This window comes from Pomacea canaliculata, linkage group LG7 (genome assembly GCF_003073045.1).
Source record: "Pomacea canaliculata isolate SZHN2017 linkage group LG7, ASM307304v1, whole genome shotgun sequence".
Taxonomy (NCBI): Eukaryota; Metazoa; Mollusca; class Gastropoda; order Architaenioglossa; family Ampullariidae; genus Pomacea; species Pomacea canaliculata.
Window position 1 is genome coordinate 15,975,072 of NC_037596.1, and position 23,420 is coordinate 15,998,491.

At 36.8% G+C, this 23,420-nt stretch overlaps 1 protein-coding gene across 4 annotated transcripts; it reads right to left on the reverse strand.

Annotated features, from left to right (window-relative positions):
* Window positions 1–17,344: 17,344 nt before the first annotated feature.
* Window positions 17,345–22,580, reverse strand: LOC112569420 (SID1 transmembrane family member 2-like). 4 transcript variants are annotated; one of them, XM_025247188.1, is made up of 9 exons: window positions 22,503–22,580; window positions 21,725–21,827; window positions 21,027–21,118; window positions 20,707–20,744; window positions 19,873–19,978; window positions 19,432–19,566; window positions 18,930–19,043; window positions 18,472–18,577; window positions 17,345–18,088 (listed from the first exon to the last, which is right to left on the reverse strand). In XM_025247188.1, the coding sequence occupies exons 1-8, from the start codon at window positions 22,536–22,538 to the stop codon at window positions 18,515–18,517; spliced, it is 687 nt and encodes a 228-aa protein (XP_025102973.1). In that variant the 5' UTR covers window positions 22,539–22,580; the 3' UTR covers window positions 17,345–18,088; window positions 18,472–18,514. The 4 variants fall into 4 exon arrangements, with proteins under 4 accessions (XP_025102973.1, XP_025102972.1, XP_025102971.1 ...); XM_025247187.1 differs by having other exon boundaries at window positions 17,345–18,112; XM_025247186.1 differs by having other exon boundaries at window positions 17,345–18,171.
* Window positions 22,581–23,420: the final 840 nt, after the last annotated feature.

The following is a 23,420-nucleotide window of genomic DNA, read 5'->3' on the forward strand; positions in this document are numbered from 1 at the left end:
AAATCTGGTACTCTGTCCAAGGGTCTGTCGATTTTCATCAGGTAAGTCTCTGTCTTGTTTATCTTGGAGAAGCGGTTTTCCAAACAATTGTGAATTGAAGCTGATAATTGTAATCATAACTGCCTTCAATATATCCATTGCTTGAAATGACTGTTAAAAGCTGCCCAAATTGTAGACTTACTTTTGAAGGGATTCTATGCTAGCCTGTAGGGCTAAAGAGAACACGAACGTTGCCTTTTTCCGCATGAAACTGGCTCACTCCAGACTTCTTGGGTGAACTGTGACTAGAAAAGGGACAGGACGGAAGGTAGTCAGGTAGTGAAGAAAAGGAGTCCTACTCAGTACGTGCTAGTGGCAAAATCCGTCTCTTGCGAAGGCGAATTCAAAAGAAAACAAGGTATAGATACCCCCCTCTATGACCTCTTTGTGTGTCTTTACACGGCGTGTCACCTGAGGATCTTTTTTTTCTGTTTTATAGTTTTATAGTTTTCTGTTTTATAGTCACGTTCCACTACCGCCTTACAGTTGTCGAAATTCGAGTGACAGTTTCAAATGTCCATACCTGAAGTACGTATGCCTTCGGTTGTGTATTGCAGGAACTGGATTTCTGCTACCTTTGTGATGAGTCGTGCGTGCGTGTGTGTGTGTGTGTGTGTTTTGGCGGTAACGGACAACATTCTTTGTGTGTGTGTGTGTGTGTGTGTTCTCTTTTGTATATGACGAATAATACCTTTGCGTACTTCACCTGTTTCAGCACCTCTGTATTACTCTGCAATATAGACTTTATATAAGTAGTTTTTTACCTAGATGATTCATTATATAAAACGATTTTACTGTTTTCTTTTACCCTACGTTAATGCTAGTCTAGACATTTTGTCATCAATATTATTCAGAGCATATGGTATATTTTTCCTGATATATTCAATAATAACACTATGAATCTCGCGTAGAAGCTTCTATACTTTATTTTTTTTTTTATATATTCAGCTTTAAAATAATTCTTTTTAATATTGTTTAAAGCTACTGTCGTTATACTTTTTGCTTTTTCCCTTGCTCTATCTAGTTAAAGTGTTTTCGAATTTAACAGCTGAAACGAGGAAGTTTTCAGAGTTTGGTTTGAGCTCTGAAAAGCAAACGAAACCCAAGAAGCTAAAATTCACTGCACGCAATCAAAGGCGGCTTTCTTCTCCCGATCATGTCGGTGAACATGGCACAAAGGGTTGGGAAACCAGATCTCTTGCCTTAAGGCCTTTTTCCTCTATGGGTCTTCATTTAAAATTGCCGGTGACTCGTCTGTGACTATCTTGAGTTTCTGAGGGGGTTTTCGTTTAAGGTGCTCATTTCTTTATATTTCGTTTCAGGAAAATTACTGGGTTTCATTGCCTGCTGGAAATATTGTAACAGAAGTCACAACTACCCATTTCTTTATGATTTACACCGACGCAATTCTTGTTCCTGTTGTGTGTCAGGCTTTTACACTTGTATTTGAGTGCTTTTGACTTATTATGAGTGAAAAATCAAGAGTAAGATTAGCAAGTAGCCCTAATCCAGCCCATATTGTTACATTAAGCATGATTAAAAGGAAATATAAACTCAAGATTTTTCAACATTTATGATCACTGTCTCATATGTCACCCTGTAGCCTCTATGTAGCCGCTATCAAGGGCGAGCAATTGCAAGTTGTAAGTCATGTTCTACTGCTGTATTTTACAATGCAAATGAGAAAAAATGTATCTCAGAAAACAGAAAAAGGTACAATTCACCGTACACTAATGAAAACTACTGAAGACACGGTACATATGTATGTATATGGATACACACTTAAGTTTACTGCAGCTAAATTCAAACGACATATAAAGCACCAACACAATATTTACTTTAAGAAAAAATATAATATGAGAAAAATAATCAACAAATTATTAACCTGATTCACAGCATACATTAAAACTCATGAATTGTAAGACCTTCCTTTCATAATAAAAGCATTTCATTACAGCTCAGTTTTGTAGCAAATCTGCTTTTGAATTCCCCGCCGTCAGGTCCCAAACCGTAACACAGTCTTTTCCCAGCTGTCGCCTCTCTTAAAATACGACGCAATTGCATACGAAAAACACATAAAAGAGAAAAAGAATCTGAAGAGAAAATAACATTCCTTGCAATCTAACAATCACCGTATTACTAATTGAATTTTCTCCGATTAATATTTAAGTAAAAATTTTACACAGGAAGATTCAAATAACAAAACAAGTGGAGTCTCACCTCAACAGATTTCACATGAATAATTCACACGTCTGCCCAGGACCATTCACACCACCTAGGAAAATTTTCAGTTTCCCCCGTTCCGGTAGAGGACACAAGTTTCATCAAAAACGATTCTTATTTTTCAGTGATAATTTACACCATTTATTCTAGTGAAGCTTCACAAAAAAACCAAAGCAAAAAAAGACTGCTATGAGACGAACACACATATGCTCATGCACACACCTACTCTAAACAATTTTCATCCGCCCACGTTTTCAATGAATTTTAAACGAATCTATGTTTGGTGCCTTAATCTTTTACTTGTTTATATTATATTGCTTATTATTGTTTTTCTGCTTGCTTTATTCTTTTATAATCTCCGGTGGCAAAGTCGCGTACAGTATTCAATTCATACACAATAAGTAATAATTTTTTAATATTTATAACTTACTGCTGGCTTTCCAACAAGTATGCAACGAAGCAAACATTCGTCGAACAATGGGGAAACTGTCACAAATAATGAAAATAACACGAAAAAGTAAACTGCAAACAAAATACACAAAAACACATTGTCTTCATTGACAACAAAAATTGAAAAACATGGTAGCAATCTTACAATTAATCTCATGGTGACATTTTCCATTCGCTAAGCCTTAAGAATGCGATCTAAGCAAAACATATGAAAAATAAGTCTACTTTTAATACCGGAAAAGGTCTACGCTGCAATTTGTGGTAAAGCATGCATCCATATTTAATTTCCTTGACTCTGTGGTTATCATCATCATCATCATCATCATCATCATCATCATCATCATCATCATCATCATCATCATCGCCAAGAAGAGTGCCTTTGCCAAGTCATTCTTACCAACCGCAATAGCACTCTTGAACAGGTCAAACAAATGTACCTAGTCTGAATGTGTGTGTGTGTAAGAGAGTAAGAGGAAGTGTATCTGACAATTGTGTCATATGAGTGAGGGGGTTAAGCATGAGTATAACTGCCTGAGTGTATGAATTGTAAATGTAATCTCCTCAGTTTATTATGTATCTTTTTCTCAGTTGATTGTGGGAGCACCCAATAACAAAGGAAAATTTCTATCTCTATTACGACCAGACATAGACAATAAAGATGAGAGGAGTTGTGTAGCTGGGATGTAAGGGGAGAGCAGTTGAGAGAAATAATCAGGGCAGGTGTCAGCAAAGGAATTTAAACATCAAGGACAGTTTGTACTGGATGCCAGAACGGAGGGAAAGTCAGAGTAGACAACGAAGGAGAGGGTGGGGTAGTCCCGTTTCCTGGCTCTAAGCACCAGACGTGTAGACGTGTACTATAAAGATAAAGATTTGAGTCAACAAAAAGGTAATGGTTAAGAACAACAGGCTCTGGTAAAATAACATTCTTTAACATTTACTTAGCTACATGTATCTTTATTCGATACGTAGCTGAATTATTCTACATAAAAGCACAAAAACGTGATCTAATTTGTGGACATACATGTCGACACTTTACAAAGTATTATGAACAAGTTCTTCTAGCAAAGTTTTCGAACAAATATTTCAGTCAGTAAAATTTATATCTAGCAACCATGAATTTCTTTTTAAAAATGTAAGGAGACACTACAAATACTTTACGAAAATATATTGTTTTCATTTTAAAATAGTTGTCATAATGTATACGCTTATTCTTCAAGTAATTATGTAAGCAAAACATTAAGTACTTACAGTGACACTGATTTCTCTATTGAAAGCTCAAACTACACACTCAAAACAGATTCATGTTAACTAATAAAATCAGTTACTGCTCTGTTTTTGCAGTGCAACAGGAATTTTTTTAAAAAAACTCAGTTTAAGTTGAAAAACTAGAAACAATTACAACATTTTTTACTTTACTTAACACCGTAAAACTGTAACACAAAAAATGTTAAATTCAAAACATTTACATATTTACAGGTAATTATTTTTTAGTTTAGCAGCCATTGATTGGAAAACCAAAAGGAAATATTGTTGACATCGCTCAAAATTTTGATAACGTGAAATGAGTCTAAGTTTGACAAAACCGCGTAATATTCTCACAATTTTATGTTCAGTAATGATAGAACCTGAAATGATCACTTTAATCATGTTTGAAAAATTACATTGTATGTCATACGAACACTACGAGGCATAATAATTTAAAATGTGTATGTAATACACTTAAACTCAACACAATAAAACCTGCATAACCTAAAACAGTGTCCTTTAAATTGTTACTATCATTTAAGTCTTATAAATTTACATTGCCATGTAACGTGAAAATGCTCGTAGTTAAGTCCGACAGATGTCCCTGTTGTTATTCAGACTAGTGTTTGACGACCTTTGAAGTCACCCTTTGTAGGTGAATCAGGAGAAGAATCACATTCTCTAGTCTGGAATAAGTAAAAGTACATGAAGCATCATGAGTATCATTTATCATCAACTATCAAATATGAGTTTAGTAAATGAAATAATATTCTAATGAGGTAGTCATTTTGAATAATCGTTAAAATGTAGGTTAACAACGTTAGAACAATTACGGTACACCATAAACTACATTAATAATAATAATAATAATAATATAATTAATAATAATAATAATAATAATAATAATAATAATAATAATAATAATAATAATAATAATAATAATAATAATAATAATAATAATAGTGTACTACGTTACGATGGAACACCATTCACAGTAGTGCCTGCAGACAATACCAATCAGAAATGGAGAGAGAAAGAAGAAAGATGAGCCACAGTTCGAATTATTCGGATGCTGACAGTCTGCATTTCTCGTGGTACTGATAAACTGCTAGTTTAGCACGAGAAATACAGACTCCCATCACCCGAATAACCCGAACTGTCTGTCTGATTGGTGTTGGCGGCTAGCAATGTTGTGAATGGTGCGCTAGCGTGACGCAGTACACTGTACGCGTGACGTAATAAGTAGTTATCGTGATGTAGTACACTTTTAGCGGCACTCGTTGATCACAGGTACGAATCGTAGCTGATAATGAATAAACGGATGTGGTTTGGAAGCTGGAATTTACAGGTAAGGTTAATTTCACCTTTATCTACCGATATCTACGAAAAACGCAAAGCATTTACGTTCGTCTTTATCAGAAAATTCCAGCACGGTAACACTGTAAATAAAAATAAAACAAATAGGACTGATAACCCTTTTGAATGAACCAAATTGCTGTTTGCATGTATTTTCATAATATGTATGCTTAACCATTTTTAACAATTGTTCGTTTGGGGAAGAGCAGAGGTGGTGTCTCATGAGCCGTGTTCCAAGAATATAAGGAAAAAGTTGTATCTAACATTCCATTGCAGTGTTAAGTTAAAGTGGGTATTAAGACCTTCGCCATAACTATTACCCTCGTGCAAATTTTTCCAGGGCCAACGCTTTCCACTAACAAAAAAAAAAAAACAAAAACAAAAAAAAAACAAACAAACAAAACCGCAGGAATACTGACACAACCCTAATGCTCAGAATGTAAGAGATGCTTCACAAAATGTCAGATGCTCCCAAATTACAAAACCTCCAAACAATGATCAGTCCACCATGCCCAGCCTCTAGAATTGCGTTTAAAATCTTTTACAGAAAACGTCTCTTTCGTTAATATTTGGCTTGAGATTACCTTGGTGTTTACTAATTAATTCTTAATTGAAATGTATTATTTTATCTGACTCACCTGATTCTGGTTCGTTACAGTTTGCAACAGTTTAAAAATCTCTATGTTCTGCTGATCGTCTCTGCCCCTGGGTATTTCATCTGTCACTTTACTCTCTGGTGTCACAGTAGCGATTGGTTTTACAAACGATGTCTGTAGTGTATCCAATCTGCACATAACACTAGCCTTTTGCGTTTCTGACCGAGTCAAACACAGAATATTAACCACAAAGTCGTCCAATACAAATGTTTATGTTTATGTTTTAAACTGAAATAATTTATGGCGAACATTTTTGCTGCTCAATGAATAAAAGAGTAATGTATATAGCGACTTAAGGTAGAATTAGGTGCTGAAGAAATCACTACTTTTGCATTCACAAAATAATTCTAATTTAAATTAGCTACACAAAAAAAAACAGAAAGGCTTAACAAATTTTAACATATAAGCAAATAAAAATTAAATAAACCCGTAAAATGTTCGCTTACTGTTTTGGGTTTAACATCTCATTCTGTATCAGAAAAAAAAAGAAATTCATTTCATTGAATGAGTCTTTGGTAAATATCATTTTTAATAATTTGTCAACACCAACATATTTGTATATTTCAAACTGAAGTCGAGCAATTTAGTTTACCATTAGCATCATTCCTTTCCTACATAGTCTTGCAAAAGCAGAAAGTACATCCAATAGTTAAAGTATTCTAATTTTTATTATTATTAGTTTTGAAAAAAAAATTACTTTTACTACGAGTTATAAGAAGAAGAAGAAAGAAAGAAAGAAGAAGCATATTCTCACTATGATTTTTAAGATAGTACAAACATCATCGTCTTCTTTTGTGTGAGTGAGAGAGAGAGAGAGAGAAAGAGAAACAGTGAGGGATCGTCACTGAAGAGTCAAAATCAAAAGCAAAGCAAACGGAGATGGATGAAGACAATAAACAGAAAAATAACAAAAAATCATCTACTGAAATAAGTGATAGTAATGTTGCAAGCCTTATATAGAACCTGGCAGGGTGCCACCATCACTGGGCTGCCTGTCTTCTGCTGGTCTGGGATTCCTCTTACTCGGTCTTTTGTCGTTTTCCATTCAGAGGTTAGTGATTCTGCATCAGACATTTGAGAAACTTTCTCCTGGAGTGAGTTCAAAGATTCTGTTTCAGAAGATCGTCTGGAAGAACTGTGAAACAAACTGATGTATGTAATTACATTTTTAACGCAGGTTTTTATGTTTATAAAACATGTAATGCCTAAAACTTAAATATAAAGAATGCAAGACTGTAATAATTCAAGTAAATGTCTTTATATATTGCATATTGCATTAACATTTTTTTTTTTGCCTTAGAGTGACACAAGCTGTAAAGAAATGACATCACAGGAAAAGATTGAATGTTATATCGTCTGCCGATGAACATGAATTGATTGTCTGAACTGATGGGTAAAAGGTCTTTAATTAGGTACAAATGTACAAACTTGTATATACTTACTTTGCAATTACCAATGGCTCTGCCTTTATCTGAAAACAGTTTAAAAAGTTATTTGAAAGTAGATTTCAGTACAGATAACTAATCGTGTAATCTCTTCGTTTTCTTCTGTTCATTTCATTTCTTTTATACATTTATACTTGTATACATTTATACATACCTGAAGATGGTTCTTTGGTATGTTTATCATATAAAGATCAAAGTCATTTGCATTATTGAATGCTTTACTGCATTTCTGTACTTGTCCAGTTGAAATATCGATGGTGTTCATGTCGCAGCTTTCACCTTTATCGACGACAACCACAATCTCACGTTGAGTGATGCAGGCAACAAAACGGCCTCCTCCAGAGAAGTTTGCTATCGTTGTGAATGAAACAGTAAACTCCTCTTCACAAGCCTGAAACAAGAACTCAGTCTACATTTCAAACTACTATGCAATTGGTGATTTCTGAGAAAATAGCTTGCAAAAGCCAATTGATTTTTAGTACCTCTAAAATAAATCTCTTTCAATCTTCTTTCTTTTTGCCCCACAACCGAAGTAAGCAAGTAGCTCATTATCACATATTTAGATGTTTAGAAAGTACTATGTGCCTAAACGGATGTGTAGTTTAAGAAATTTTTTTATTATTATTATTGTACAGTTGGTTATTAATCCAAGGATTTTCAATACCAGATTCAGGATTTCACTCAGCTTATTAGAATTTTTTCGTCATAAAATAAACTAAAACCGACAAATTCGCTACATTTTTTCAGACTTGATAAATTTTCTGAGAAATAGATTGTCACATGAGTCATCGGTAAACTGCAATGTGTGAATTCTGTGCAAACGAGAAGTCCAGATTGATATGACAGTAAAAATCGTTGAAAGGTTTGTGGAAGCCTCGTCTTATTTAAATAAAAATTAGCCAGTGCTATGAAGTTACTACGGAATGTGGGCTTGTGCGAAATATCTTTTTACTCTTCAACAAAGAAAAGGTGATGGAAGAGAATCATTGGGTGGGTCAAAGGAAGGCATAGGGATGCACAATATTGATCACCAATTCTCCAAACTGACATTTCGAGTTAAAAATGGTTATGCTGCAGTATACAGAAACTGTTTCAAAGTGAAGACCAAATGGACGCTACCAATCTATTTCCAGAAGGAGAATTTCTGTCATGTTGTCGGTCAATAATAAAAGAAGGATTTGTATAGCACATACACTCGTAAGGATCATACGCTTAGCGCTTAAGAACAATGCATGGACAAAATACGAAGGAAGAAAAGGATAAGCATTAGTACTGACGACAAATAAAAGACAAATGCAGAAAACGCAAAGAGTCATCCAGTAAAAAGAAATGGGAGAATCGTGATTCCGCAAAGGAAGACAAGTAGAGAAGTGGAGGGCCTTGTCAGCAGCCGCGTCTATCGATGTGCTCCCCCAAACGACAGATGCCGTTCAAGGGATAACAACCCAAACCATATACTTGATTGATCCGTGAACTTTTGTAAGAGGTCAGACTTTTAGCTGTCTGCTAACCATCTTTATCCAGATAGCATCAACAAATTAATTTTTTTCGGCAAAACTGGTAAATGACTCCACCAGCTATGGATACATGGATGCTTAGAAAACACACACACACACACAATTTTCATTTATTTATTGTCACGTAAATATTGTGAGTCTCTTTCAAAGCAAAATGTTATAGCCATTGCCATATTTAAGAAAATACTTTTTTTTTGTTCATCTCAATCTCTAATAAAAGTTCGTTTTTATTGTTGTCTGTTTCTGCTAATGGCGTCAAGCATCTGCTTATTTTATAACTGGTCTTTCAATTTGTTACATAGAAACATACCTCAGCTCTTTTTCTTTCGTTTGTTGCGGCAAAGTATTCTTCCCTTTGATCAGCCAGGTGGAAGTCTTCCCACATTCGCAGCACCGCTCCAGACCGCCGTATGACAAAGATAAAGCCATTATTGCTAAGGGCACGTGACCTGCGCTTGAAAGGAAGTCTTCCAGCAACATAGGCAACATTATTCACGGTGTCTACACACTGCACCAGGTCAGTTTTTACTCCCTGTGCATTTAGTCCACCGAACACGTAGATTCTGTGACCCAGAGCAGCAGCTGATGTTTTCCGTACTGCTTCGGGTAGATGGCAGACTTTTCTCCAGAGTTTCTCCTGGCCTCTTATGTCATATAGTAAGACTTCAGACGATGTCTCATAGCCCCGCGAAGTTTGCGTCTGACCTCCGAGAACAAAAATTTTATCGCCGATGGCGAACTTAGCATGTTGTTCTTTGCCTTCTCCAGGTAAATCCGAATGGCGATACCACTGATTCTCGCCTGCGTCATAGATAAGATTTAAAGTCTTCAAGGTGCCTCCACTGAGGCAAATGCCATTTTTATACTTGCAGGTTGCGAAGCCATGCCCTATCATCTCAGGTGCAGGAGATAAGTTATATTGTTGACCATTAAATGCCTTCAGAGGAGGGGCACTCGTAAATGAAACACTTTCTGTCAAAACCAAGACTAAAGCTGGGGCAGGATTATTTGTGCATCGTTGCTCAAGCGCACAGAGAACAGGGTCTTTATACTCACCTGCGCGAACAGAAAAGAAGCAAAATTAATTCCAGAAGTTTAACATGTGATCCCCTGAATAAAGCTATGCTGCTAATATTATCACTTATTTTGATTTATGTGATTATTTGATTTGTATGCTTATGTGCACCCATATATAACAATACTTAACAGAAATGCTTCACAGCTTACCAGTTTGCTTTTTTACGGATAGTAAACAGTAGGTGTCTAAAATCTTTCGAACCTCCATTGCATTTAACTATCACTAAACTTTTTTAATGTAACCAAAGTATTGTTATATCGTTGGTGAATGTTCCGTTTGTAGAGAGAATGAACTAAACTTTAGCATTCACTCACAAAGCGAATAAGTAAAAGTTTTCTTGAACAAAAAGTCACTTATTTTTAGTATATTTTTATGACAATAATTTTAAGGTCATCATTTACTGACTTTTAAAAATCAAAGATACTTCAGCAGTTCTAACGCCTTCTTGAAATGTCTGAAATTTACCGTTTGCCATGCTCTGATTCAGTATTTTGCAAACTGCTCAATAATGACACTTTATTTAACAGGTCATAAATGTAAGGAAACGGGGAGAAATAAAAAAGTCTTACCAAAGAAGATATTTGTAATCTCTTTATCACAATTCCTTATCAGAGAAATTAGAAAATTTGCATCCAACTGATCGAAAGAGATCAATTGGAGCAACTGATTAAGAAAGCGAAGTCTTCCAGCTTTGTCCTGCATCACCCAGAATATAATCTTATTAAAGATGTCGTCGTTGGTGAGCTTCTTCTGCAGCGACAGGAGAATCATAAGCATAGACTTGTGCAGGGCCACAAACGTTTTCTCTGGTATTTGGTCAATATGTTCAGCTGCCATCATAGAAGACTTCTCAACCACATTGATGAGCTTATATTTCTGCGCAGCTAGCCAAACGTGTACCCAATCTTTTGGCTTAAACCATTTGACACAAATCTTATCAAAATCTTTTGTAAAAAAATCGATCCGTAAAAATGCAAAACATTTGAAAATGTCTAGTGGTTTTGGATGGGGCGGTGGGTTTTCTCTTTGATAAATATATTCGAGGAAAACGCCAAAGGACTCAGGAGACACATCTTCATCATTCACTGTAATGTCCCAGCTGTTCTTGTCAGAGTTCTTCTTGTAGAAGTTCTCGAAAAATGAAGATATCGCAGCAAGAATTAAAAGATGACAGTGGAAAACCTGGTCCTTTACTCTAACACGGGTATCACAGAGCTCCTCTCTATTAGTCATGTTTCCAATATTCTGCAATATATGTTCAGAGACTTTTGCATGGTTTAGGCCTTCGGGTAGCATTTTCGGGAGTAAGCCAAAGCACAGAGAGACCGGTACTTGAATACTGCAACATAAAACCATTGCTACAGATCACAAAACAGAATGACGCCAAGAGCAAAGTTTGTGCTTTTCTATTTCAACCGCTATTAAAAGGAAGCATTACAGACAACTTATGACACTTCCGTTTTCTCACGTTGGTAGCATCTTATATGCGAAGATCGCAAACTTTTGTGACCAGCAAGGCATTGAAATGCAGGTTGTTTAAAGTGTTTTGGAAGTTTAATGTGCAAAGCAAGCCCACGCCTCTTAAAATACTTTCTTCTATCTACCCTATGCAAAAAAAAAAAACAACAACAACTCAAAACAAACATAAAAATTAAAGCCTAAGTGCCTGAGATTTTAGCCATGCAAGGATGCCAGGAAAATTCAGTTCGTAGTAAAACATTTCAACTGTTTTGATGTTTTAGTCGTGCTTTTGTTTATTTTAGTAGTTTTAAATAGGGTGCATATATATATGTAGAATGTTTCTCATGCAAGTGTCTATGTGTGCATGATGAACACCTGTAATAGAAAAACAGACTACTTTTTCTTGACACAAATAGTAATTCTTATTAATCAAAGACTGAGAGCAAATCCTCGAAAAAAGTTTAATTTGAAGAAACCGTTATTTGACACTTTAGTTCGTAACCAGTACTTGTAGAAAAACAATTTTCTACTATTTTCAAGCAGCAAACACTGCTATTTACTGCTATGTCACTTTTATTTAGTCTATAGTCCTTTTGTAAGACAAGAACAAGAGAAAAGAACGATTGAAAGTACTTGCCGAGGTGCTAGGTGGAAAGGGTAGCGATAAATATATCACAGGTAATGACCAGTGAAAAAATATCCACTAATATGTATTAACTCACTTTATGACATCTAGGGATATTCATATCCACTGACCTTTAGACAAATAAGAATGTCCGATCAAATTTCCAACGTGAAGATTGCACACTCCCTTTTCGACTGTCAGAATAAAATTTAACTACTCCTGCAAGTTTACCCTGTCGTTCCGCCTATGACACTAATCCTAAACCGGTCCCTGCATGATATATATATATAAGGCAACTGTTTACTATTAATAAAAAATGATATAATGGTGTGCATTGAAATTTTTAAAAGCCTAGTAAACTTAAAATTTCCGGAAATGTAGACTTCCTTTGCTACGTCATTCTAAGTCGACTCTATAGTGATAAGCCTAAGCCAATTTTAACCGAACAAAGAAAAAAATTGGTTTGTTAACTATGTCTAAAAATGAAACCAAGCTGAACAGTTTTTTCAGGGGAGAGACTAAAATGTTGCACCCTGGCCCTCCAGGTTGGGGGTTTTCTTTGGGCTAGCAACCCACTCGTGTAAAAAAAAGTGTTACAGAAACCGCAAAATCTGGCCACAAAGACCTGGACAACGATCATACCCAGGGAGTCGAACTGATGATGTCAACACAGGCAACAAAGGCACTGATGGCCTATGAACCAGTCCCACTACAACTCATGCAGCAAGATTCAATGCAAAAGGAAGGAAGATCACCATCATTCAATGCTATGCACCAACAAAGGCACCATAGGAAGAGGAAAAAGAAGACCTTCAGTTCCCTGCAGTCCCTGCTTGACCACACACCAAGAAGAGATCTGAAGATCAGTATTGGAGACCTAAATGCCGAATTGGGAGATAATAACACCAACAGGGAACTCATCATAAGAAGATACGCCGTCGGCACCTGCAACAAAAACGGGGAGCTCTTCACAGACATCTGCGCTCTCAATGACCATGTCATATGTGGCACTGTTTTCCAACACAAGAATAAACACAAGACAATCTGGACTTCCCCTGATGGCGAGACAGAAAACCAGATTGATCATATAACAGTTGCACGAAAGTGGAGAATGTGTCTTCAAGATGTCTGAGTGAAGAAAGGTGCATATATTACTTCAGACCACCAGCTCCTAGTGGCAGTCTTCAAGATTATGAAAAAGTCCTTCAATCATTCAGCCAGACCACACCACAAGGTCAATACTCAAAAACTCAAGAACAAGGACACAAAGGAAATTTATAACTGTAAAGTCAAGAATAGGTATGAGACCCTTTTAAGACTGACAAGAGAAACAGTGGAAGAACACTGGTCAACATTCAAGAGCATTTGGAAGATACAATGTACAGATGTTCTAGGGAAGCGGAAAAGAAAATACAAGGAATGGATGACCCAAGAGATCTGGGCTAAGACTGAATCAAGAAAGGGACTAAAACAGCAGCTCAATTAGTGTCAAGATCAACAAGAGAAGGAAGATCTCAGAGCTGAATATTGGGAAGCCAGCACCAGTTGAAGAGGTCTGTCAGAGAGGACAAGAGACACTTTACCCATGAACTGATTGAGGAAGCAGAGACAACAGCTATACAGGGAAACAATCAGTGACTCTACGAAATAGCAGGACTCTGAACTCTGTCAGGCAGGAATAAGCCAGTGAAAGACAAAGACGGCAAGACCATAAAGAGACTGCTGGATGGAACACTTTGAAGAGATCCTGAATCGACCTGGTTCATCATCTTTACCTGACATACCACCAGCAACTGAACAACTTCACGTTAACACCAACCCTCCCACTATGGCATAAATCATCAAAGCTATCAAAAGCATGAAAAGTGGCGAAGCAGCAGGCCTGGATGGCATACTCTCAGAAGCACTAAAGCAGCGGTTCTCAACCTGTGGGTCGCGACCCCCTGGGGGGTCGCGACGTGCCTACAAGGGGGTCGCGAAGGTGGTCATTTTTTAAAAAAGTTTCTTATACCGGTATTAGTGAAATTAGTTTACATTGTGTAACCGAGTGGTGAGGGCGATCAAACTCCAAATGTCTTCTCCCTATTCAACTACACTGTCTCGGCATGCAGTGACTTCTCACTTCCAAAACTCAAAACACAATCCCCCTCTCAACAATTAAGCCTCCAATCTCCTCCTCTCGCCTTTTGCCCTCTCTCTCCCCCAATCTCTCATCGCTGACTCCCCCTCTCCCTCTCCAGTCACACCTCTCTTTTTTTTTTTTTAACATCTAAAAGGCACGCATTCAGGAAACGTCCATCATTCACACCCTTTCATTCGCACGTGCTCACTGCTCAGTCCTAGTACTCTATAGGTCCCTGACAGAAGGCGATGACCAGACAAGGGAAAGACACCACCATATTACAAACAACTGACAAGATGAATGCTTTCGTCCGAAACATTTCGTTGTGGACGCAAAAGATACGCCAAGAAAATATTTTTGATATGTTTCCGTGCTTGTGTAAGTGCAAGGCTAACAACTTGATCAGGTGAAGAATGTAATTATTGCCCATCTAAACGGACTGCAAGAAAGGTTTCAGCATTACTTCGCTGAAATTGATGTGACTAAATACGATTGTATTCGTAATCCATTTCTGGCTGATCCTAGCACAAGCGGGTTGTCCACGGAAGAAGAAGAGCAGCTCATCGACCTTTCGAGTGACCAATCCCTGAAAATGGTCTTCCACACAACACCAGTGCCAACATTCTGGATTAGCATCAACGGTGCTTTCTGAGAAAGCAATGAAAGTTCTTCTAACATTTTCAACTTCATATATGTGTGAGCAAGGATTTTCAGCATTGGCAGCACTGAAGTCGAAATACAGAAATCGTGTGGACGCAGAGGCTGAGCTGCGAATAGCAGTGGGTACGAACATCGCACCCAGGTTCGCTTCTCTATGCAACAGCAAGCAGGCTGAACCTTCTCATTAATCAAAGAGAGTGTCCAATAAAATAATATTTATTACCGCCACAGAATTTGCTTTAGTAACATTTCATTAACAGTTATACTTCTTGCAGATACGAACTTTGTTCTTCCGTTGTTGATTTGTATTGATTTCTTCGACGCGGCGTTCGACATTAGCTAGGGCTCCCTCCCCCCCCCCCCCGCTCTTCCACCGACCTAGCTGGCTAAGGGGGTCGCGGACGTACCGGTGTTCGTCAGGGGGGTCGTCACATGTAAAAGGTTGAGAACCGCTGCACTAAAGGCAGACCCAGAAAGGTCAGCGGTACTGAGCTGGACTGTGCCGCGGTCTAGGCCTTGTCCCGAGGGACCGTGCCTGTTGAGCTTGACCTCGATATCACGGGATCGCTCAGTTGTGAAGGCGTGGACCGGGTTGTCTGCTGCTCAAAAGACTGCTTACGTCACGGCGGTCACTTAATGTAGATTATTGACACACGGTACAGGGGCGGATAGGAAATCAGACTGTTTGGCAGCAAGTTACGTACCTTGTTACCATTAGGAAAGGGATGAAGTTGGTGTAGAATAAAGACCACGCGGCTACCCACCTATAATGTACTAGCTCAGTAGTGATTGGTGAATGGTGACTCATTAGATATCTGGACTAGTAGTAAAGAGAATAATCAGATTAACGGGCCACCTAGATAACAACCATAGTTTCATATTTTGAAACTGTATCATTTTTCTATAATTTGTAGAATCCTCTCGATAATTAATAACTTTCTTTTATACACCTTGAGTTGTTCAATGGGGTTATGCGTGCTTGGGGGCTCGAGCTAATCCAAAGTGCTGATTGATAAGCTAATTAATAAGTAATTTACTATGAGAGCACACGGTAAATTCCGACGTGATTTGGTAAAGGTATCGAGAGTGTGATAGGCCAAATGACGGAATCACAGCCTCTGACCATCTCCAAGTGCTCTTCCCCAGGAGTTCACGACAAATATAATTCCTATAATTCGCCATGCACGTGATGCAACTACTGCGTTAAAGCTCGAAACCATACTCTTCAATTAGCAGCACATTAGGAATCATTTTTTTCATTTTCTAATTCACTTTATCTCCTCAATGGTGCCAAGGCTGTTTCGGATAGCACGCGCGCCAATACAAGGCCAAATTGGAAGAAAGAGGAAAAGAAAATAAATAAATTATCTTCTAATCAATTACAGGATAGGTACAACGGTGGGGGGGGGGGATTGCGGCGGAATCCAAGTCAGTTTGAACTTCCCGGTAAAGTAGATGAGCCTGAGCCTTGTAATAAAGAACCAGGGCTTAGGTCTGTTCAGGTTTTTTTTAATTTGTTATTTTTAGACTGATAAATACACTATTTATTTTTACTATATGGATGTTATCTACAGTACAATAATTATAAATATTAATTACATATATACAACAAATGCAAGCAGGGCCGTGCTTAGGGGCAGGCGGACGAGGCATCTGCCTAGGGCCCCGCGCTATTGACGAACGTTACAAATAAATTAATCGTAGGCTTATGTTGTAATGTGTATGCAGCGTGCTGTCAATGATAAAAGACGAGATATCCCTGAGGAAAAAAGTGACTTTAGATCCCAACTAAAACCGTGTGATCGTGGCGTGAGGGCCCCGCACATGCCCTTTGCCTCGGGCCCCGCGGGGGCTAAGAACGGGCCTGAATGCAAGTACAAATGCGCATCTAGAATTTGTTAGATTAAATTTACGCACGGAGAGCTATCCTAAAGTATTATACTTGGCTAAATACGTGACTGAAGAGACAATGCTACCCTGCCCAGAAGCTATCGATATGTCACTTGAGTAACTACTGCGCATCGCACTATGTCCGTCAGTAGCTATACCCGGCCTCCCATGGATGGACCACTTACATAAACGCGACCTGTTGGTTGTAAAATCGGACAATAAGGCTTCCCCTGATTGATTGCTACCCTGACTATCCAAACATATATATATATACTGGTATTATTGTGTGATGCGTAATATATATATAGCGAGAAATATTTTTCAGTCGATCTTTAAAAAATAAACTACACATTTTTGGTTGAATTTATATAATAGTTTTTATTTAAAAAATAGTACTTATCAGTTATGGAGATTATCACTAAAAAGAAATAGGTTTGACATGCCTTAAAATCAAAGCACGCGCAATCTCATGCCCATGCACGTAAGCACATTATGTAAATGCAGATATTTGTATACCCACATGAATGATGTTCAGATGCCATCCAGAGGACACTTAAAACTATTCACACAGCAATGATGTATTTAACTTTTATTAGTTTTCTTGTACAAACATGCATACCAGTTGCCCCAATGATGACACTAAACAATAATTAACAAGAAAGACTGTTATTATTCAAATAAAGTACAAGCAGCACACTACAAAGGTTTACAATGTGGTCCATCGAGTGCATCTGTGTATTGTGAAGGTCTTGGTTTCGGAGAAGATACTTGCGATCATTGCAGGAATTTTGCACGAGACAGGTGTGCGTATTGCATGCTTTGTTAACTGCCAGAACGACTGTGATGTTAGTGGTGATAATTACATGCATGACATAGATTTTAATTTAAATCATACGTCTCTGTGTGTATACGTATATTGTACATTAAGCAGGTATACTTAATATATGGACAAAGAATACTGGTAAATAAAGGACACATGAGTACACAATAACTTCAATAGATTACTCTAAAAACCGGGATTACACTGACCGTCAAGATGGTGGAAGTTAGTTTAGGAGAAAGAACTGATGAGAGAACTGATACTGGGTTAAGGTTATGATGATAGTGGTGGTAGTGATGATTATAATGAAGTACATGTATGTAGCGTAGTTCTCACATTGCATAGAAAAAAAATAAGCACAGGGATTAAGAACTTAAGTAAATAAAATTGAAAAACAGTGTTAGGCTAAAGTTCATATCTTTGAGCTCAGAATTCAATTGTCTGATGTTGGTTCCAATGATGTACTTCCAGCCCTGTACAGTGGCGGGACCTGAGACTCTACAACCAAATCGTCTCATTAATCAAAGAATATCCGAGAAATGGAGAGTGAATTTTGTAAAAGTAGACAACAAAAGGGTTGCCTGAAAAATAAAATATTGTCCGTAAAAGATTGCTTTATTTCTATCACTATATTACATTATCTGGTGTGGCATTCGCTTACCTCATTTATTAAATATCACTTTCTATGCACTATCGTCTATGACAGACTAGCAAATAAACATTCCATACTGTCTTTTTTTTTCATTTCAACACTTGAGTCACATTTCATAACTACAAAGTGTTACTTCCTTTAACGTGTAAGACATTTCATATTAACAGATGTTTGTATATCTAATGTAGACCAATAAAATCTCCCGCCACATCTCTCACATCTCACATACCAGTTGTTGTATATTCAGACATTCAGTCGGCCACGAATCACTCTCAGAAAATAAACATTGTGTTTCCAGGCCTATTGTCCAAGTCACCATCTAAAGTCAGCAAAACCTGAACAAACAAAAATACTCCATAATATTTAATTGTACTATGGAAAAAATATTATTAACACATCTTCGTTAAACTAGGTAACTGACATCACATAAAAAATATCCTCTTAACATGTTTGTCATATTTGTGATTTGGTTTGTGCGATTAAAGTTCAAAAATGAAAATAATTTATAACCATCAGTAGCATGCTTTGCTTAGATAATAAGTTCTCTTTTCATGCTTCCCACATGCTAAAAAAATGGAGTGAAATGGCAGATTGCTATGCCACTGGATACACACATTACAAAGATAGTAGAATGTGCACAAAATATCATTCCCAGTATTAAAATATCTATGTTCGCCCACTCCTCACCATGAATGAAAAGAAGATAGCACCAGCAGACAGGAAATGCCAGACATCATGATAATCATAGAAGTCCAGCAACACACATGGCTTATTTTCCTTCCGGGACTCTTCTGGTGACAGCTGAAATCATACGTACACGTTTGTAAAATGTTGGTTGGTAAAAAGCAACAAGAAAAAAGAAGAAAAAAGACAAAAAAGAAGGAAGAAGACAAATTGGCTGCATCAAAGCTTGGAGACACTTTAAATTTAGTTGCATGTGGTAACTTAAAACATCGTCCACAATTGAGGTCTAGACTATGCTGGATGTGCCAGGGTCCACTTAAGTAATTAAATGGGGCTCGTGTACCAGCTTTTCTAAAAGAATCCAATCGTAGACAAACGCCCATCGAATGTCTTAATAATGTTGGCAAGAAGTGACACATCCACGTCTTTAGCGTCCCTCTATACCTTAATAATATATCAAAGTATTACAAATAAAGGAAGAAGCAATAAAGTGTTGATGATATACCTCCCATGAATACTGTTTGATAACAAAATAGGAGATAGCCAAACCCCACAAGATAATAGCAGCCAAAATGAAAATGGTGCATTTGCTGATCAGTCTAGGAAACCAGGAGCGTAGGTCGATCCCTCCATCACAGCGCTAAAGAACAAAGAAAGTCACAAAAATATACATTTAATGAATGGATCCAGACACATATAATACCACACACACACTTCGCTAGCAAATAGCATGCCGTTGTCACATAAACAAGTGACAAATCTTAATGTTGTGTGTGAACTAAAACAAATTTGACCATGTAACAAATTGTAACATGAACTCGTTATTTGTACAGGCACCTTCATACACTAAACTTTGTGAGAAACCAATGCAAAGAGCAACGATTCACAGCAAATTTGGCATATAACTGGAGTGTCATTTCAATGATGTTTAACATTAATTACAAACCTTCAGAATGATATGCAGCAGAAAATAGAGCAAAAGGTTCACAAGTAAGATGATTAGTAAATAGGTCGCAAAGTCCGGTTTTCGGATTATGGCACCAACCACTGCACTAGGAAAGAAATGAAACTCATCAGGGTTAGGAAAAATGTGTACCTACAGCAAGTTAAAATTAAACAGTTTTTGATATATATCATGTGGTAAATCGCCCAAAATTAAAGTCTAGACTACAATTTGCTATACTATGACAACCAGTTAAGAAGCACCGCGTACAAGTTTTTATGGGGAACTTATGCAAGGTAGATGGCTTAGGTGATCAGAAGAGCCAAGATAGAAAGCTAAAAAAAAGTCAACCAATCAGGTATTTCCTTATTTTTGAAAGTAGACGAAGTATACATGATCAACCGCCATGTCGAAGTTGGTTGCCGGTTACTCAATTCAATTTGGATTTGTACTTTGTTGGCAGCTTCATAATAAAAATCGGCGCTATTTTTGTTCCTATTAAACTCATATTTTTCTTTACCCAGACAGTATGTAAACATGGTTATTTTCATTAAAGCTGTTTGAGATAGTTACAATTTCACTATTTCTTTGTAACTGAAATTTTCAGATTTAAATGATTTAAAATGTCAGTCTCTATTATGTTATTCCTACTTGAAAGTTCTCTTGTCTTTCTTTAAGCTAAACTGGTTCTCCTAGTTTGCTTAACCTCCTGAAACTAGTTTAGATGAGAAATGTGAAAGCGAAAGGACATGTCTGTATTATACAATGGGAATCATGTTTGTGAAAAGGATAAAAGGTGAGATGTTACAAATATGGTATACACGTGTCTCAACTTACAGCATCACGTTGGAAACACCCATAAGCACAAGCCAAAACTGTATGCAAAAAACAATATTTTGATCACAAACCATTTTATAATAAGAATGGGTGTTTACAAATATAAAAATTAATTAAACATGACAAAATAATTATACATTTTAAATTAGTTTCCTACAGTTTAAAAACACTTTAGTAACGTGTTTCTCTACGATAAATAAGATTTAAACTAGATACAAAAGGAAACATAGTCCCCATATGTCCTAATTTTATATTAAAATGTTCAAAGCCATACTTTTTGAAAAGTATAATAATAATAATAATAAACGACACAAATTTACCTTATGTATGCACTTCGTAGGACAGGTACAAGGATAGCAATTACAGGAATTACAGCAGTTTTGATGTTGATCGCCTGTGTGGACAGATTCATCTGCAGAAAGTAAATTGTTAGTTGGCATTATTTGTGCTTAAAATCCATTCACATTCAAATGCATGTTTAATCTTACTCTGGCTCACTCTGTTCAGTGGGAGGGCAAAGTTATTGAGGACAAGCATCAAAATTGTAAGCTATGCGGGTGGACAGTAACATACCAAAATACCCAGAACAAGCTACTACACAACAAGCCTACTGATAATCGACAACAAATGAGTAAATAATGGCATTCACTGACCGAATTTATTAAGGAAATCTGTTTCAATTCGCTAACAAGAAAAATGTATAATCAGCATTTCCTTTGAAGGCAGCCGCCCTCGATGGTCTTTAACGACTCAATCAGACATGTCAGCCATGTTATTTGTTATCTTGTCTGTTTTAGAATGTTATGGACTCCTGATTTCTAAAGCTTTTAGAAGTTAGAAGAACGACTATACTTGAAACGATCACCATAATCTAATGTCAGCCATTACTTTCACTCAGCTCTAATAACTACCCACAGGACTAAACTTTAATGTTGCTGACATCAAATCACCTGCCTGATGTGAAAGAAACAATCATAAAGTTCAATACAAAGGTACATCCATGTGAGGACCACCATACCTTCGATGATTATTCCTTTATAAACCATGTATCCGATCACACCAACACAAATTATGTACAGAATTGAAAAAACGATCCAAACAGTCTTGTGTTTGCCAGAAATCTGAAACACACATTCGCGCAAGCACAAAACCATACACACACATGTATGCACACATACATACTAATGTATTTATAATACTAATAAATACATACATACATCTGTGCAAAATCCATCTAATCCAGCAAATAAAAAGTAATCTGTTCACGTAATAATTCATCAACAGTAAACACTGAGACTCATAGTATTATCTTTTTAACATACTGTATGAATACAGCAACATTCTAACTGTACATTGTACTCAGAAATTGGTATATGGGGTGGGGTTAAGTCAGCGACTGTTCCTAAAATGGTTTGGGTTTATGGCATTGGCAATTTAACTTTTGAGCAATTAGGAATGAGACCAAAAGGTCACTATGAACAAGGTGCTTACACAAAAAGAAGTTTCGCATTTTTCTGCTTTCCACGTCTTTGTGACTATTTTGTGATCTTGTTCAGCGCATTGAGTTTGCCTTTTGGCTGAGATATTAATAAATTATATATATATATAATTAGTAACTGCTATGATAGGACAACTAGCAAACGAAAGGGATACAATAACCCAGTAAATGAAGGTCCATGGTGGCTCTGAGTTGTGATGCTGCTCTTCCCGCCTCTCCTCCTTCTAACATTCCCATAACCAATCACCGAAAACGAAATAATACAAATAAAACAACAAAAAAATGGTTCGACACTCACCATTCCCAGAACAGCAATACAGGTGTATACACCCATACAGAAGTAATCTGTGTGCTTTAAGATGAGCGTCTGGGTGGCGAATCTCGTAAATCTTCAGAATGCAACAGGAGGTAATAGCATACAATGAAAGAGGTGTCTGTGGAACCAAAATAGCATAACTGTTTGCAAACATTTATAAAAAAAAAGAGATATAGCTTGATTTAGTATGGCAGACTACTAATAGTTAACAATTGATGTATTTTCCTAACTTTTTTTTTCAATTTTCTTTACTTTTTTGTAGTCTAAGTTATTCGTGATTTCTTCCCAGAGCTTTAGGACTTAAATAGCACCCATTATATATTCAAGGATGTGAATTCTGACGCGCAGCTTTAAATATCCTTTCTTAACAAAATGACTATATTTTCTATCTGAATCATGTAAACTAAGATTTTCACAAATTTTTTTTCTATTGTATATCACATGCTCATATACACATATTGGCCAGAACACGAACCAAAACTGGTATTAGAGAGGTGGGGCAGAGATGGTTAGCAAGCACTCATAACACCCTCCACTATGAGAGCGAATCCCATGGCATACAGCAAGCCAAAATGTTCTCGCATTCCATTGTGATTCTGACATGTTGGATTCTCTAATACATGCCTAATATGCTGGAAATTTCTGAAAAAAGAAAAAAAACGCAAGGAGTGACAAAATAAACCATACTAAAGCATAATAACACTAAATAATTGTAGCAAAATATATATATTTACTTCTTTACTTCTTGACATTTAGTGGGTGTGCTTGCGCATTTATGTGGGTATATACATAAAATTTACAAATTGGAGTGAGTGAACTAGAATAAAAAAATCACACCTTCACTGCTTACCTCAAAAACACTAAAATGAGGAAGAGAATACCAAGGAAAATATAACCTAT